Source organism: Stenella coeruleoalba (genome assembly GCF_951394435.1).
Source record: "Stenella coeruleoalba genome assembly, chromosome: 1".
NCBI classification, from domain to species: domain Eukaryota; kingdom Metazoa; phylum Chordata; class Mammalia; order Artiodactyla; family Delphinidae; genus Stenella; species Stenella coeruleoalba.
The window spans coordinates 17,248,279-17,265,789 of NC_137169.1; the positions used below are offsets into that span (position 1 = coordinate 17,248,279).

The following is a 17,511-nucleotide window of genomic DNA, read 5'->3' on the forward strand; positions in this document are numbered from 1 at the left end:
GTATGCATTTTTATAACACAGATATTAAAACAAGCTGTAGTGAAACAGTAAGGTTAGATGTTCTCAAAGCTACTCTTTGAGTAAGCTTTAAAAAAATTATATGAATTCATGAATGTTCTACAATCTATACCATAGTATAGATAGGGTTTGGGGTGATTAGTACTGAAAATTTACATTCCTAAAAGGAAAAATTTCTTAATAGATGAACTTTATTCTTTAGAGCAGTTTTAGGTTCACTGCAAAATTGAGAGTAAAGTGCAGAGTTCCCATTATAATCCTGTCCCCACACAACCTCACCCACTGTCCCACAACACAGTGATACATTTGTTACAATCAGTGAACCTACATGGATACGTAATTGTCACCCAAAGTCCATAGTTTTCATTAAGGTACACTTTTGGTTTCATACATTCTCTGGAACTTGACATGTATATGATACATGAATTCACCATTGTAGTTTTATACACAATAATTTCACTGCCCTAAAGATCCTCCGTGTTAAACCTATTCATCCCTCCTTACTCCCAACCACTGGCAACCACTGATCTTTTGACTATCTCCATCGTTTTGCCTTTTCCAGAATGTCATATGGTTATATTCATATAATATAGAGACTTTTTATATTGGATTCTTTCACTTACTAATATGCACTTAAGTGTCCTCCATGTCTTTCCATTGCTTGATAGCTCATTTCTTTTTGCACTAAATAATATTCTATTGTCTGGATGTACCACAGTTTGTTTATCCATTTATCTGGTGAAAGACAGTTTGGCAATTACGAATAGAGCTGCTGTAAACATCTGCATGCAGGTTTTTGTGTGGACGTAAGTTTTCAGTTTTTTTAGGTAAATATCAAGGAGCACAATTGCAGGATCATATGATAAGGATATGCTTAGTTTTATAATAAACTCCTAATCTGTCTTACAAAGTGCTGTACCATTTTGCATTCTCACCAGCAATGAATAGCAGTTCCTGTTGCTATACATCCTCACCTGCATTTGGTGTTGTTAGTGATTTGGGTTTTGTCATTTCTAATAGGTTTTATTTGTAATTCCCATATGACATATGACGTTGAACATCTTTTTGTATGCTTACTTGCTATCTGCATCTCTTCCTTGGTGGGATGTCTGTTAAGGTCTTTGGTCCATTTTTTAATCAGGTTGTTTTCTTATTGTTGAGTTTCAAGAATTCCTTGTATGTTTTAGATAATAGTCATTTAACAGATATGTCTCTTGCAAATATTTTCTCCCAGTCTATGACTTGTCTTCTCAGTCTCTTGACATTATCATTCATAGAGCAGAAGTTCTTTAAGTTTAATGAAGTCCAGCTTATCCATTATTTCTTTCAGGGATCATGCCTTTGGAGGTGTATCTAAAAGGTCATTGCTATATCCAAGGTCACCTAGGTTTTTTCTTTGTATTTTCTAGAGGTTTTATAGTGTTGTGTTTTTACATTTAAGTCTGTGATCCAATTTGAGCTAAATTTGTGAAGGCTATGAGGTCTGCGTCTAGATTCATTTTTCTACATGTGGATGTTCAGTTGTTCCAGCACCATTTGTTGAAAATACTGTCTTTGCTCCATTATCAAAGATCAGTTGACTGTACTTTTGTGGGTCTATTTATCTATTCTTTCACCAGTACCACACGGTTTTGGTTACTGTAGCTTTGTAGGTAAGTATTGAAGTTGAGTATTGAGTAGTGTCAGTCTTCCTACTTCGTTCCTCTACCCTGATATTGAGTTGGCTATTCTGGATCTTTTGCCTCTCCATATAAACTTTAGAATCAGTTTGTCAGTATCCACAAAATAACTTGCTGGGATTTTGATTAGGATTGTGTTGAACTTATAGATCAATTTGGGAAGAACTGAAATTTTGACACTACAGAGTCTTCCTATCCATGAACATGGAATATCCCTCCATTTACTTATTTTTTCTTTGATATCTTTCATTAGAGTTTTGTAGTTTTTCTCATATACATCTTGTATGTATTTTGTTAGACTTATCCTCAAGTATTTTCACATTTTTAATTTCTTTTTTGGGGGTGCCAATTAAATGGTAATGTTTTCATTTCAAATTTGACATGTTCATTGCTGATAGGAGAGTGATTAAGTTTTTTATATTTACCTTGTATCCTGCAGCCTTGCTGCTATTGCTTGTTATTATTATTATTAAATTTTTTGTCAGTTCTTTTGGATTTTCTACATACCTCATCACAGTCATATCATCTGTGAACAAAGACTGTTTCGCACCTTCCTTCCCAGTCTGTATACCTTTTAGCTGGGAATTCCAGAATGATACTGAAAAGCAGTGGTGAAATGAGACATCCCTGCCTTGTTCCTGATCTTAGGCAGAAAGCTTCGACTCTAATGTTAGCTGTTGGTTTTTGTAGCTGTTCTTTATCAGGTTGAGGAGGTTCCCGTCTATTCCTAGTTAGCTGAGAGTTTTTATCATGAATTTTGTGGATTTTTTCAAATGCTTTTTCTGCATCTATTGATATGAACATGCGATTTTTCTTTTTTAACCTGTTGTTATAATGGATTACATTTACTGATTTTCAAAGGTTGAACCAGCCTTGAATACCTGGGATAAATCCCACTTGATCATGGTGTTAAATTATTTTTATTATTGTTGAATTTGATTTCCTAATATTTTGTTGAAGATTTTGGTCTTTGTTTTTCTTATAATGTCTTTGTCTGGTTTTGCTGTTAGTGTAATGCTAGGCTCATAGAATGAGTTAGGAAGTATTCCCTCTGTTTCTATTTTCTGGAAGAGATTGTGGATATTTGATATAATTTCTTCCTAAACTGTTTCGCAGAATTTACCAGTGAACCTATCTGGGCCTGCTGCTTCAAGTGTTGGAAAGTTATTAATTATTGACTCAGTATCTTTGATAGATTAGGCCTATTCAGATGTCTAGTTCTCCTTGTGTGAGTCTTGGCAGATTGTGTCTTTCAAGTAATTGATCCATTTCATTAAAGTTATCAAATTTGTGGGCATATTATTATATTATTCCTTTTTTATCCTTTTATTGTGCATGGGATCTGTACTGATGTCCCTTCTTTCATTTCTGATATTAGGAATCTGTGTTCTCTCTTTTTTCTTAGTTAGCCTGGTAGAGGCTTATTGTTTTATTGATCTTTTCAAAGAGCCAGCTTTTAGGTTTGTTTTTTTTTTCTCTTGATTTCCTTTTCTCAGTTTCATTTATTTGTCCACTATTTTCTTTTTCTCCTGCTTACTTTGGATTTACTTTGTTCTTCTTGTTTTAGTATCCCAAAGTGGAGGCTTAAATTATTGGTTTTAGATCTTTCTTCTTTTCTAATGTATGCATTCAGTGCTATAAGTTCCCCTCTAAGCACTGCTTTTGCTGCATCCTATAAATTTTGATAAGTTGTATTTACATTTTCATTTAGTTTAGAATATTTTTGAATTTGTCTTAAGATTTCTTCTTATGTGTTATTTAGAAGTGTGTTGTTTAATCTCCAAGTATTTGGAGATTTTTCCAGCTATCTTTTTGTCATTGATTTCTAGTTTAATTCCATCGTGGTCTGAGAACAGAGTGTATGGTTTCTATTCTTTTCAATTTGTGAAAGGTAACTTATGGCCCAGAATGTGGTCTATCTTGTTGAATGTTCCATGTGATATTAAGAAGAATATGTAATATGCTGTAGATGAAGTAGTCTATAGTCAATTGCTTGATGGTGCCATTAACTTCACCGATGTCCTTACTGATTTTCTGCCTTCAGGCTCTATCCATTTCTGATAGAGAGGTGTTTAAAGTCTCCAACTATAATAGTGATGCACCTATTTCTCTTTGTATTTCTTTCAGCTTACCTTACATGTTTTGATGCTCTTGTGTTAGTTGCCTACACAATAAGGATTATTATGTCTTGTTAGAGTATTGACCCCTTTTTCATTAAGTAACTCCCCTTTATCCCTAATATCTTTCCTTACTTGAAGTTTGCTCTGTCTGAAATTAATATAGCTCCCCTGCTTTCTTTTGATTACTGTTAACATGATATATCATTCTCCATGCATTTATTTTTAATCTATATGCAACTTTAAGTGAGTTTCTTGTAGACAGCATCAGAGTGGGTCTTGTTTTTTGATCCACTCTGACAATCTGTCTTTTAATTAGTATATTTAGAGCATTGATCTACCATATTTGTTAATGTTGTCTGTATGTTGCCCTTGTTCTTTGTTCCTACTTTTGTCTAACATACTTTTTCATTCTTTTGTAGTTTTAATTGAGCATTTGACGTGATTCCATTTTCACCTCTTTTTACCATATCAGTTATACTTCTTTTTAAAACTTATTTTAGTGGTGTCCTATAGTTTGCAATAGATTTACAACTAATCTAAATCCACTTTCAAATGACACTGTACCACTTCACATGTATTATAAGTACCTTATAATAATAATAACATAATCTTAATCTTTCCCTTCTCTCCCTTGTATTATTGCTGTCATTCATTTCATTTATACATAAGCATATAGAATTGACCCTTGAACAATGCAGGAGTTAGGGACACTGACCTCTGGCACAGGCAAAAATCTGCATATAACTTTGTAGTGAGCCCTCTGTATCTGTGGATTCAACCAACTGCAGATTACGTGGTACTGTAGTATTTAGTGTTGAAAAAATCCACATGTAAGTGGATCTTCACAGCTCAAACCTGTGTTGTTCAAGGGTTACCTGTATAAACATAAGCATGCATAATCAAATACATTGTTGCTGTCATTATTTTGAACAAACTGCTATCTATGTCAGTTAAGAATAAAAAATAAAACTGCTATCTATGTCAGTTAAGAATAAAAAATAAAACTGCTATCTATGTCAATTTTTGTTTTACCTTCACCTATTCATTCTTCAGTGCTATTCATTAGTTTATGTAGATCCATATTTCTGTACTTTATCATTTCCTTCTCTCTGAATAACTTCTTTAACATTACTTGGAAGGCAGGTCTACTGGCAGGCAAGTCCCTCAACCTTGCTGGTCTGGAAAGTATTTTACATTCACTGTTAAAGGAAAAAATTTCAGGGTAGAATTCTAGGTTGGTAGTTTGTTTTCTTCTCTCAACATTTTAAATATTTCACTCCACTCTTCTCTTGCCTGCATGGTTGTTTGAGGAGAAATTAGATGTAATTCCTATCTGCTTCTCTGAAGGAAAGGTCCTTCTGGCTTTTTTCAAGATTTGTTTTTTAAACTTTGATTTTTCTATAGTTTGAATATGATGTGCTTAAGTATAGTTATTAAGAGCATTTATCCTGCTTGGGGTTCTGAGCTTCTTAGACCTGTGGTTTGGTGTCTAACATTAATTTGGGGAAATTCTTAGTCTTTATTGCTTCAAATATTGCTTCTGTTTCTTTTTCTCTTCTCCTTCAGATATTCCCATTGCACATATGTTTTACCTCTTGTGGTTGTCTCACAGTTCTTGGATATTGGTTCTGTTTTTTTCAGACCTTTTTCACTTTGCTTTTCAGTTTTGGAAGTTTCTTATTGTTATATCCTCAAGGTCAGAGATTCTTTACTCAACCATATCTAGTCTACTAGTAAGTGCATCAAAGGCATTCTTTATTTCTGTTACAGTGTTTTTAACCTCTAGCTTTTCTTTTTCATTCTTTCTTAGAATTTCCATCTCTCTGCTTACATTGCCATCTGTTTTTGCATGTTGTCTACTTTTTCCTTTAAATCCTTTATTAATCTTTTTTTTTTTTAATTCCTTGTCTGATAATTCCTGACATATCTGACTGTGGTTCTGATGCTTGTTCAGTCTCTTTGAAGTGTGTTTTTTGCCTTTTAGTATGCCTGGTAGTTTTTTCTTGAAAGGGAGACATAAAGTACTGGGTAAAAGGAACTGTGGTAAGTATAACTATAGTGATGGGGTGGTAAGATGTGAAGGGAGGAAGTGTGTTTTATAGACCTATCATTAGGTCTCAGTCTTTTGGTAAGTCTGTGCCCCTGGACTGTGAACTTCACTGATACTTTTCAGTCTCCCCCTCCCCACCTCCTTAAGTGGTACAGGATGGCTAGAGTGGGCTGACGTTGGGTATTTCCTTTCCTCCAGTTAGGTTAGACTCTGGTAAAATAGTTTCTTCTGATACTAGGCCTTGTTGAGAAGAACAGAATCCTCTGTCATATTTTAAAATGGTTACTTTCTCCTTCCTCCTGCCAGAAGCAGAAGGGAATTTTCCCCCAGTATTCACTTGAGTACCCAGTAGAGCTCCTGGAGTTAAAACTCACAAAATTATGACTCTGTCCCTCTGGAGTTTTTAACTCTCAGACTTGTCCACCCTGAGCCTCCATCAGTTCGTTAACTTAGGTTTAGTTTTCCTATTCTGGCACTGCTTCCCATGGATTTCTCTCGGTGGGTTTCTGCTCTGAGAAGTTGTGATTCTCTGCCAGTCTCTCCAATTTTGGGAGCAGTAGTTTTGCCCTGTGACCTCACTTCTCTGACAGAGCTAAGAAGAGTTGTTGATTTTTCCGTCTGTTTGCCTTTTTACCTGCCAAGTTAGAATGGTGACTTTTAAGCTCCTTCCATGCCAGACCAGAAACCTGGAAACCAGAACCTGGAAATATTTTCATTTTTATTTTTATTTGTCAGTTTCAAATGTGGGAAAATAAGGAATAGTGGTGGAGTGGAAAGGTAACAAAGGCAACCAATGTTATTTTGACAAATGTCAAAGACCATGTGACTTTCCTGCTTAAAGCCCTTCAAACCCTTCATTGACTCCTCATTGTCTTTAGGATAAATCCAAGCTCCTAAGCATGGCCCATGTATCTTTCTGTGGCCAGAACCTCTGCCTGCCTCTCCAGATTCATCTCCTGACACTCCCTGTCCCTTTCTATATGTTCAGTATCACTGAACTCCTTATAATCCCCTCCTAAACCTCCTTCCTGCCATGTGATGTTTTCTTATTTGTGTGCCTCACGCAGGCTTCCCTGCTTGGAGTGCCTTTTTCTCCCACTCTTTTCACCTCATCAGTGCCTGCTCACTTACTAAGGCAGGTTAGCTGTTAGCTCCTCCACAAAAACCTTACTGTAACTCTTGGATATCCCTATTCCCCAAACTGGGCTTCTAAGTACAAATCTCTATCATTACATTTCCTGCCATTCATTTATTCATTCCACCAACTAACCAACAGTGTTTGTGTTAGGCAGAATTTTAAGCACTGGGATGCAGCAGATGATGAAAAAAAAAAGTTCCTTCCCTAATGGAGTTTATATTCTAGTGAAGGGGGGTACATGATAAGTAAGTAAAAATATGTGTCAGTAGGCTATGATAAAAAATAGAGTAAGAGGGATGGAATGTTCTGTGGTTGGAGAGGAGGTTGCTATTTAAAGAACATGGTCAGATTTGATTAAATGTTCTAAATCATTAAAAAATAAATAAAATAAAGAACATGGTCAGGGAAGACCTCGTTGATCATGTGGCCATTGAGCAGAGTCCTGATGGGAGTGAGAGAGTGAGCCATGCACACATGTGAAGAAACCTACAGGTGAATATGCTTAGGGTGTTCCACAATCAGCAAGGAAGGCATGGTGCTTACAGCAGAATGGGTGAGGGGGAGCGAGGCAGAAGATGAGGTTTTAGAGCTAATGACAGCCAGAGTAAGAATTTTGGCTTTTGGCTTTTACTCTGAGACCAGGAACCATGGAGGCTTTTGTGCAAAGTGACATATATGGCTATGTGCTAAAAAGATCTCTCTGACTACTGGGTTGAAGATAGAGTAGGGTAGGGGTAGGGCTAGGAAGGGGTGGAGGCATGGGGGACCAGTTAGGACATTGTTGCAATATCCAAATAAAAGGTGATGGCGGCTTGGGCTGACCAGAGTAGAACCAGTGGAGGTAGTAATAAGTGATTGGATTTTGGATATATTTTGAAGGTAGAGCCAACAGGATTTATAAAGGATTGGGTAAGGGATATGAGAAAAAACAGGAGTTAAGGATGATTTCTAGGTTTTTGGTCTGAACAACTAGAAGGGACAGAATTGCTGTGAAGTGGGGAAGATGGCAGGGGAGTTTGGATTTAAGTTTAAGAAACCTAACAGGCCTCCAATTAGAGATGTTCAATAGGTAGTTGCAAGTGTGCGTCTGCAGTTCAGAGGAAAGGGCTGAGCTGGAAATACAAATCTAAAAGCTCTCAACATTTAGCTATTTCAAAGGTATGGAATCAGATGAGAGAGAAGAAGTGAGATGACAGTCCTGGAGCACAGCAAACTTTAGAGGCCAAAGTGATGCAGAGAACCCAGCAAAGGAACCAGAGAGTGCAGGATCAAGTGAAAAATGCATTTTAAAGGGGAGGGAATGACGACCTGTATTCAGGGCTGCAGATAGGTCAAGTAATATGAGGACATTGTATTATAAATATGTTTATATATATATATATATATGTCTCCTTCATTTGGCTGAGAACTTGAGAGCAGAATGCATTTAGCAATATAGTCACTTACAGCTTTGAAATCAGTGAGACATGGGTATGCCACTTAATGGCTGTTTTTCCTTAAGCTGGTTCTCTCAGTCTCTTTGAGCTTCAGTCTTATGTATAAAATGGGGAGGATACAGTACTTTTCCAGTGAGTTTTTGTGAGGATCAAATGAGATCATCCAGATGACACACTAAGCATAGTCCTGTTCATGCAGTTAAACCCATGCCAGTTATTATCATGATTAATTCAGTATACCTGGCACAGTACCCCTTCCTGTTCAGCAGCATTTGCTGAATGAACCAGTGAATTGCCTGTTCATTTTCATATTTCATTCAGGGCATTTCCCTGTGTGCTTATGAAGTATTAACATGGCATTTTTGGGGTTTTTCCAGGATCTAGTGCTGATCCTCACAAAGTGATTCTGGAAGAAGAGAGTAAAGGAAGTCCTCAGACACAGCTGATGCGATGGAGCTTCCCAACTATAGCCGGCAGCTGCTGCAGCAGCTCTACACGCTGTGCAAGGAGCAGCAGTTCTGTGACTGCACCATTTCCATTGGTACCATTTACTTCAGGGCCCACAAACTTGTCCTGGCTGCTGCCAGCCTCCTGTTCAAAACCCTGCTGGACAACACAGACACCATCTCCATCGATGCATCTGTCGTGAGCCCTGAGGAGTTTGCCCTCTTGTTAGAAATGATGTACACTGGCAAACTACCTGTGGGCAAACACAACTTCTCCAAAATCATCTCCTTAGCCGACAGCCTACAGATGTTTGATGTGGCTGTTAGTTGTAAAAATCTTCTAGCTAGCCTTGTAAACTGCTCTGTTCAGGGTCAGGTGGTGAGAGATGTCTCCACACCATCCTCAGAGTCATCCAGGAAGGAGCTGGAGAAGCCTGAAGTAGAAATCCTTTCCTCCGAGGGTGCTGGAGAGCTTCATTCTTCCCCGGATGTTTCCACCCCTCCAGGGGGCCCTGTGAAAGCCGAGGTGGGGGAAGTGATCCAGACGGTTGTGCAAGAGATGAGTGTGGATCCTTCCGCTGCCCAGGGGATTCAGGGGAATGCAGACACCCCAGTGGAGACTCCTCTGACAGCTGAAGATTTTTCCCCTTCTCCTGTTGTACAAACCTTTAGTGAGGCAAAGGAAGCAAGCCCAGAATCAGGTAATATTCATTTAATAGTTGTTTTGTAATCTGTCCTTCTGTTGTCAGTTACTAGATTCAGTGATCTTTATGATTTTTTTGTTTGTTTGTTTGTTTCATTGATAAATTTATCAAAGATCACTGTTAGATTGGAAACCAAAATCCAATGCAATACTTGTACTAGGGTATTCTTCTTTTAAAAGTGTCTGTGGTTTTGAGTGTTGCAAGCCTGAAGATGAACCACAGAGCAGAAAAGCAGTATTGAAATAACCATGTACCATCTTTGATTCTTACCCGTTATTTTAACTAGGATGATGATGGCACAAAGGAGGAAGCTATTAGAGATGCTGTTTGCTATTACTCATAACTGATACATTAGCTGTTTTGTTTACAAATGCAGTACATGACCTAAAGGTTCTCAGACAGCTTAAACTTTTAAAAATTATTTCAAGTAATCAATCACTGATTTTTTAAATTTTGTTTTGTTTTACATTCAGAGTATGAGGGGAAGCATTACCAGCTGAATTTTCTTCTAGAAAATGAAAAAATCTTCTCAGATGCACTCTTGATTACCCAGGATGTTTTAAAAAGACTAGAAGAATGTTCAGAAATTAAAGGTGCGCAGAAGGAGGTAGGTACCATGAGTTTTATTTGTTTGCTGGTTTAGTGTTCTCAGGATAGCAGATCAGTTATCAGGATCTCAATTTTTTTCAAACTTTAAATTTTTTTTTTTTTGACATTTATCCCCTAAAGGATAGTCATGCAAAAGTGCTAGGCAAGAGACTTTCAAAACGAAGTTATATTTTGATCACTAGGTGGATCCCAGCTTACAACCGGTTTTGATCCAGGATACTTAACTGAGCTTACCATTTCCTCCTGATTAATCAGGAATAAAATGGGGCAGAAGGTAGTTATGGATAACCCCAAATCAGAGATGAAGTAATAAAAACAAAAAACCAAACAACAATAAATACTCAAAACATGGTACGAAAAGGATTTAATATGGACTTACACAGTAAATTGCATCGTGTTTAGGAATACAGTGGTCATTTTCAGACATAAAAACAATAATGGTGAACATTTATTGAATTCTTACCTTGATACACTTGGTATCAATACATATGTTATCTCATCTAATCCTCACAAAAATCATTGAGGTGGATACTATTTTATTATTTTTTATCACTGTTTTATGGATGAGAAGAACTGTCTCAAAGAGGTGATGTAACTCGGCCAAGGTTGCAGAGCTCATAAAACTAAGCTCTGAGCAAGAATTCAAACCTAAGCATTCTGACTTTAGAGCTCTCCTCTTACACATTGAGTTACTGCCTCCCAAAGGGATAAAAATGATGCGTGTATGTCATGTATGTATAAAGGTACATAGGCATCACCTGACAGAAAACTGTCAAATGGTTATCATGCTCTATTTCTTAGCTGACGTTTTCTGTTTTTTCATTATCTCAGTGAGGTGCATCCCCACCTGTGGGCTCCCTCACTACCCATTTCCTCACACCTGGTGCTGTAGGGTTGACTGCACTGCCACTTTAGGACTCCCTTGCTTCCCCTTTCTTCCGGCCATGTTTCCCATTCTGAGAGGTGCTGGCAGAGTGAGCGGGCACTGCCCCTGTAGTCTTGCTCATCTGACTGGGGGGTTAGTGTGGGGAGGCCTCCCATGTTGCTGTAGACAATTTAGTGTCTGTTAGTTACTTTTTTTTTTTTAAAGGGAGGTTGCAATTTTAATTTTTTTATTATTTATTTATGGCTGTGTTGGGTCTTCGTTTCTGTGTGAGGGCTTCCTCTAGTTGTGGCAAGCGGGGGCCACTCTTCATTGCAGTGCGCAGGCCTCTTACTATCGTGGCCTCGCTTGTTGCAGAGCACAGGCTCTAGACGCGCAGGCTCAGTAATTGTGGCTCGCGGGCTCAGTTGCTCCGCAGCACGTGGGATCTTCCCAGACCAGGGCTCGAACCCATGTCCCCTGCATTGGCAGGCAGACTCTCAACCACTGCACCACCAGGGGAGCCCTGTTAGTTACTATTAATCCAAGCAATAAATGCCTTCTACTATTTAAATAGTTCCCTGATTCATAGCAAGTTACTTTTTAAAAAACAAATTCAAGATCAAGTATTTACTTTAACCATGGTTTATCGACAGTTGGCTCTAAATTGTTTTTTTGAGAGATAAGCTGTTTACAAGACTGGGCTGACCCTGATGACTCTCTTAGGGGAGGTTTCAAGTGGTAAATCCTTGATACTCTTTGTACTGATTATGCTGAAGGACATTATGGTTTTGTATTTTTGCACTTGGATGTTCTCTTAGCTGTTCAATCCATCATTTTGTCACTAGTTTGTTACCTTGATAGCTTATAGACACACCTCTTCATTTTCTCTCTTAAGACTTCCTCTCCACTTAACTTTGGTTACAGAGGAGCAACATCATTCCTTAGATCAGCAATACTCAAATTATTAGTGTCACCTCTGTACTAACTTAAACTGTGCCTTATGCATTTTTTTCCCAACACGTGTACCTAAAAGTGTCTGGCACATACAGGTGTTCAAGAAATGTTTGCTGTACAGGGATTCATTCAACATTTCCCCCCCACTGCTTGTCCTAATCATTTGATGGCAATAACGTTAATAGTACTTTGCAATAACACTGATTCACTGTTGGTGATCATTATAGGCTTATGTTATTTCTTCCTCGGTTTTAGAGGTCAGAGTAAGAGCACTACAAATCACTTGGTAGCTATATTTAAAACTGATTCTGTTTTATTCTATAATAAATTGTTCAGCTACAGAAAGAAAAAAGGAAAAATACTTTAAGAACATAAGATTAAATTCAATATAGAGTTGGGGAGGTACTGCTTTGTATGTAGGCCCTGTACTTCTCTCTTTCTCTCTCACTTTATTTTAGACAGTTTGAGGTATGATTGATGTACAGCAAATTGTACATATTTAAAGGTTATAGTTTGCTAAGTTTTGAAACCTGAAATCATCATCACAATCAAGATAGTGAACATAATCATCACCTCTAAAAATCTTGTCACATCCCTTTGCAATCCGTCCATCCTGCCCCTTTCCACTTGCTATTTTCCAGGTAACACTTGTCTGTTTTCTCTCTCTCTAGATGAATGTGCATTTTCTAGAGTATTTTATAAATGGAATCATATAATCTGTATTCCTTTTGGTCTGGCTTCTTGCATTCAGCATAACTATTTTGAGGTTCACCCAAGTTGTTGCATGTTCATTCCTTTTTATTGCTGAGCAGGGTCTCATTGTATGGACATACCATTTATTTATCCAGCTCTACCATTTACTAGTATTGTTAGCTTCAGCAGCTTAATACCTGAAAGCCTTAATTTCCTAATTTGTAAAATTTGGTAGTGTTATCACCTACATCATAGGGTCATTGTGAAATTAATTAAGATTTATGTAAAACTCACACTAAAACGGCAGGCACATAGAAGGAGCTCAGTAGGTGACGACTGCTTTTGTTTGCTGATACATTAACTCAGTATTTTTTTAAAATTTTTTATTTATTTATTTTTAACATCTTTGTTGGCGTATAATTGCTTTACAATGGTGTGTTAGTTTCTGCTTTATAACAAAGTGAGTCAGCTATATGTATACATATATCCACATATCCCCTCCCTCTTGCGTCTCCCTCCCACCCTCCCTATCCCACCCCTCTAGGTGGTCACAGAGCACTGAGGTGATCTCCCTGTGCTATGTGGCTGCTTCCCACTAGCTATCTATTTTACATTTGGTAGTGTATATATGTCCATGCCACTCTCTTACTTCATCCCAGCCTACCCTTCCCCCTCCCTGTGTCCTCAAGTCCATTCTCTATGCCTGCATCTTTATTCCTGTCTTGCCTGTAAGTTCTTCAGAACCATTTTTTTTTAGATTCCATATTTATGTGTTACCATACGGTATTTGCTTTTCTCTTTTGGACTTACTTCACTCTGCATGACAGTCTCTAAGTCCATCCACCTCACTACAAATAACTCAATTTTGTTTCTTTTTATGGCTGAGTAATATTCCATTGAATATATGTGCCATATCTTCTTTATCCATTCATCTGTCAATGGACATTTAGGTTGCTTCCATGTCCTGACTATTGTAAATAGAGTTGCAATGAACATTGTGGTATATGTCTCTTTTTGAATTATGGTTTTCTCAGGGTATATGCCCAGTAGTGGGATTGCTGGGTCATATGGTAGTTCTGATTTTAGTTTTTGAAGGAACCTTCATGCTGTTCTCCATAGTGGCTGTATCAATTTACGTTCCCACCAACAGTGCAAGAGGGTTTCCTTTTCTCCACACCCTCTCCAGCATATATTATTTGTAGATTTTTTTGATGATGGCCATTCTGACTGGTGTGAGGTGATACCTCATTGTAGTTTTGATTTACATTTCTCTAATGATTAGTGATGTTGAGCATCCTTTCATGTGTTTGTTGGCAATCTGTATATCTCCTTTGGAGAAATGTCTGTTTAGGTCTTCTGCCCATTTTTGGATTGGGTTATTTGTTTCTTTGATATTGAGCTGTATGAGCTGCTTGTATATTGCAGAGATTAATCCTTTGTCAGTTGCTTCGTTTGCAAATATTTTCTCCCATTCTGAGGATTGTCTTTTCGTCTTGTTTATGGTTTCCTTTGCTGTGCAAAAGCTTTTAAGTTTCATTAGGTCCCATTTGTTTATTTTTGTTTTTATTTCCATTACTCTAGGAGGTGGATCAAAAAGGATTTTGCTGTGATTTATGTCATAGAGTGTTCTACCTATGTTTTCCTCTAAGAGTCTTATATTGTCTGGTCTTACATTTAGGTCTTTTATCCATTTTGAGTTTATTTTTGTGTATGGTGTTAGGGAGTGTTCTAATTTCATTCTTCTACATGTAGCTGTCCAGTTTTCCCAGCACCACTTATCGAAAGGCTATCTTTTCTCCATTGTATATTCTTGCCTCCTTTATCAAAGATAAGGTGACCATATGTGCGTGGGTTTATCTCTGGGCTTTCTGTCTGTTCCATTGATCTATATTTCTGTTTTTGTGCCAGTACCATACTGTCTTGATTACTGTAGCTTTGTAGTATAGTCTGAAGTCAGGGAGCCTGATTACTCCAGCTCCATTTTTCTTTCTCAAGGTTGCTTTGGCGATTCAGGGTGTTTTGTGTTTCCATACAAATTGTGAAATTTTTTGTTCTAGTTCTGTGAAAAATGCCATTGGTAGTTTGATAGAGATTGCATTGAATCTGTAGATTGCTTTGGATAGTAGAGTCATTTTCACAATGTTGATTCTTCCAATCCAAGAACATGGTATATCTCTCCATCTGTTTATATCATCTTTAATTTCTTTCATCAGTGTCTTATAGTTTTCTGCATATAGGTCTTTTGTCTCCTTAGATAGGTTTATTCCTAGGTGTTTTATTCTTTTTGTTGCATTGGTAAATGGGAGTGTTCCCTTAATTTCTCTTTCAGATTTTTCATCATTAGTGTATAGGCATGCAAGAGATTTCTGTGCCTTAATTTTGTATCCTGCTACTTTACCAGATTCATTGATTAGCTCTAGTAGTTTTCTGGCAGCATCTTTAGGATTTTCTATGTATAGTATCATGTCATCTGCAAACAGTGACAGCTTTACTTCTTCTTTTCCAATTTGGATTCCTTTTATTTCTTTTTCTTCTCTGATTGCTGTGGCTAAAACTTCCAAAACTATGTTGAATAATAGTGGTGAGCGTGGACAACCTTGTCTTGTTCCTGATCTTCGTGGAAATGTTTTCAGGTTTTCATCATTGAGAATGATGCTGGCTGTGGGTTTGTCATATGTGGCCTTTATTATGTTGATGTAAGTTCCCTCTATGCCTACTTTCTGGAGGGTTTTTTATCATAAATGGGTGTTGAATTTTGTCAAAAGCTTTCTCTGCATCTGTTGAGATGATCATATGATTTTTATCTTTCACTCTGTTAATATGGCTTATCACATTGATTGATTTGCGTATATTGAAGAATCCTTGCATTCCTGAGATAAACCCCACTTGATCATGGTGTATGATCCTTTTAATGTGCTGTTGGATTCTGTTTGCTAGTATTTTGTTGAGGATTTTTGCATCTATGTTCATCAGTGATATTGCCTGTAGTTTTCTTTTTTTGTGACATCTTTGTCTGGTTTTGGTATGAAGGTGATGGTGGCCTCGTAGAATGAGTTTGGGAGTGTTCCTCACTCTGCTTTATTTTGGAAGAGTTTGAGAAGGATAGGTGTTAGCTCTTCCCTAAATGTTTGATAGAATTCACCTGTGAAGCCATCTGGTCCTGGGCTTTTGTTTGTTGGAAGATTTTTAATCACAGTTTCAATTTCAGTGTTTGTGATTCATCTGTTTGTATTTTCTGTTTCTTCCTGGTTCAGTCTCTGAAGGTTGTGCTTTTCTAAGAATTTGTCCATTTCTTCCAGGTTGTCCATTTTATTGGCATATAGTTGCTTGTAGTAATCTCTCATGATCCTTTGTTTTTCTGCACTGTCAGTTGTTACTTCTCCATTTTCATTTCTAATTCTGTTGATTTGAGACTTCTCCCTTTTTTTCTTGATGAGTCTGGCTAATGGTTTATCAATTTTGTTCATCTTCTCAAAAAACCAGCTTTTAGTTTTATTGGTCTTTGCTATCATTTCCTTCATTTCTTTTTCATTTATTTCTGATCTGATCTTTATGATTTCTTTCCTTCTGCTAACTTTGGGGGTTTTTTGTTCTTCTTTCTCTAATTGCTTTAGGTGTAAGTTTAGGTTGTTTATTTGAGATGTTTCTTGTTTCTTGCGGTAGGATTTTATTGCTATAAATTTCCCTCTTAGAACTGCTTTTGCTGCATCCCATAGGTTTTGGGTCATCGTGTTTTCATTGTCATTTGTTTCTAGGTATTTTTTGATTTCCTCTTTGACTTTTTCAGTGATCTCTTGGTTATTTAGTAGTGTACTGTTTAGCCTCCATGTGTTTGTATTTTTTACAGATTTTTCCCTGTAATTGATATCTAGTCTCATAGCACTGTGGTCAGAAAAGATACTTGTTACAATTTCAATTTTCTTAATTTTACGAAGGCTTGATTTGTGACCCAAGATATGATCTATCCTGGAGAATGTTCCATGAGCACTTGAGAAGAAAGTGTATTCTGTTGTTTTTGGCTGGAATGTCCTATAAATATCAATTAAGTCCATCTTGTTGAATATGTCATTTAAAGCTTCTATTTCCTTATTTATTTTCATTTTGGATGATCTGTCCATTGGTGAAAGTAGGGTGTTACTATTGTTGTGTTACTTTCGATTTCCCCTTTTATGGCTGTTAGCATTTGCCTTATGTATTGAGGTGCTCCTATGTTGGGTGCATAAATATTTACAATTGTTGTGTCTTCTTCTTGGATTGATCCCTTGATCATTATGTGTGTCCTTCTTTGTCTCTTGTAATGGTCTTTGTTTTTGTTTTTTGTTTTTTTGCGGTACGCGGGCCTCTAACTGTTGTGGCCTCTCCCGTTGCGGAGCACAGACTCCGGACGCGCAGGCTCAGCGGCCATGGCTCACGGACCCAGCCGCTCCGCGGCTTGCAGGATCTTCCCGGACCAGGGCACGAACCCATGTCCCCTACATCAGCAGGCAGACTCTTAACCACTGCGCCACCAGGGAAGCCCTGGTCTTTGTTTTAAAGTCTATTTTTTCTGGTAAGAGGATTGCTACTCCAGCTTTCTTTTGATTTCCATTTGCATGGAATATCTTTTTCCATCCCCTCACTTTCAGTCTGTATGTGTCCCTAGGCCTGAAGTGGGTCTCTTGTAGACAACATATATACGGGTCTTGTTTTTGTATCCATTCAGCCAGTCTGTGTCTTTTGGTTGGAGCATTTAATCCATTTACATTTAAGGTAATTATTGATATGTATGTTCCTATTACCATTTTCTTAAATGTTTTGGG

At 37.5% G+C, this 17,511-nt stretch overlaps 1 protein-coding gene across 9 annotated transcripts in view; it reads left to right on the forward strand.

The window, feature by feature from the left end:
- ZBTB40 (zinc finger and BTB domain containing 40) overlaps positions 1 to 17,511 on the forward strand; it is an 80,796-nt gene that overhangs the window by 26,600 nt on the left and 36,685 nt on the right. For all 9 annotated transcript variants that reach the window (XM_079903476.1, XM_079903475.1, XM_079903473.1 and 6 more), the window contains 2 exons: positions 8,819 to 9,588; positions 10,065 to 10,198. In XM_079903476.1, coding sequence (XP_079759602.1) covers positions 8,892 to 9,588; positions 10,065 to 10,198 — 831 coding nt within the window. In that variant the 5' untranslated portion in view covers positions 8,819 to 8,891. The remainder of the gene's footprint in view (positions 1 to 8,818; positions 9,589 to 10,064; positions 10,199 to 17,511) is intronic.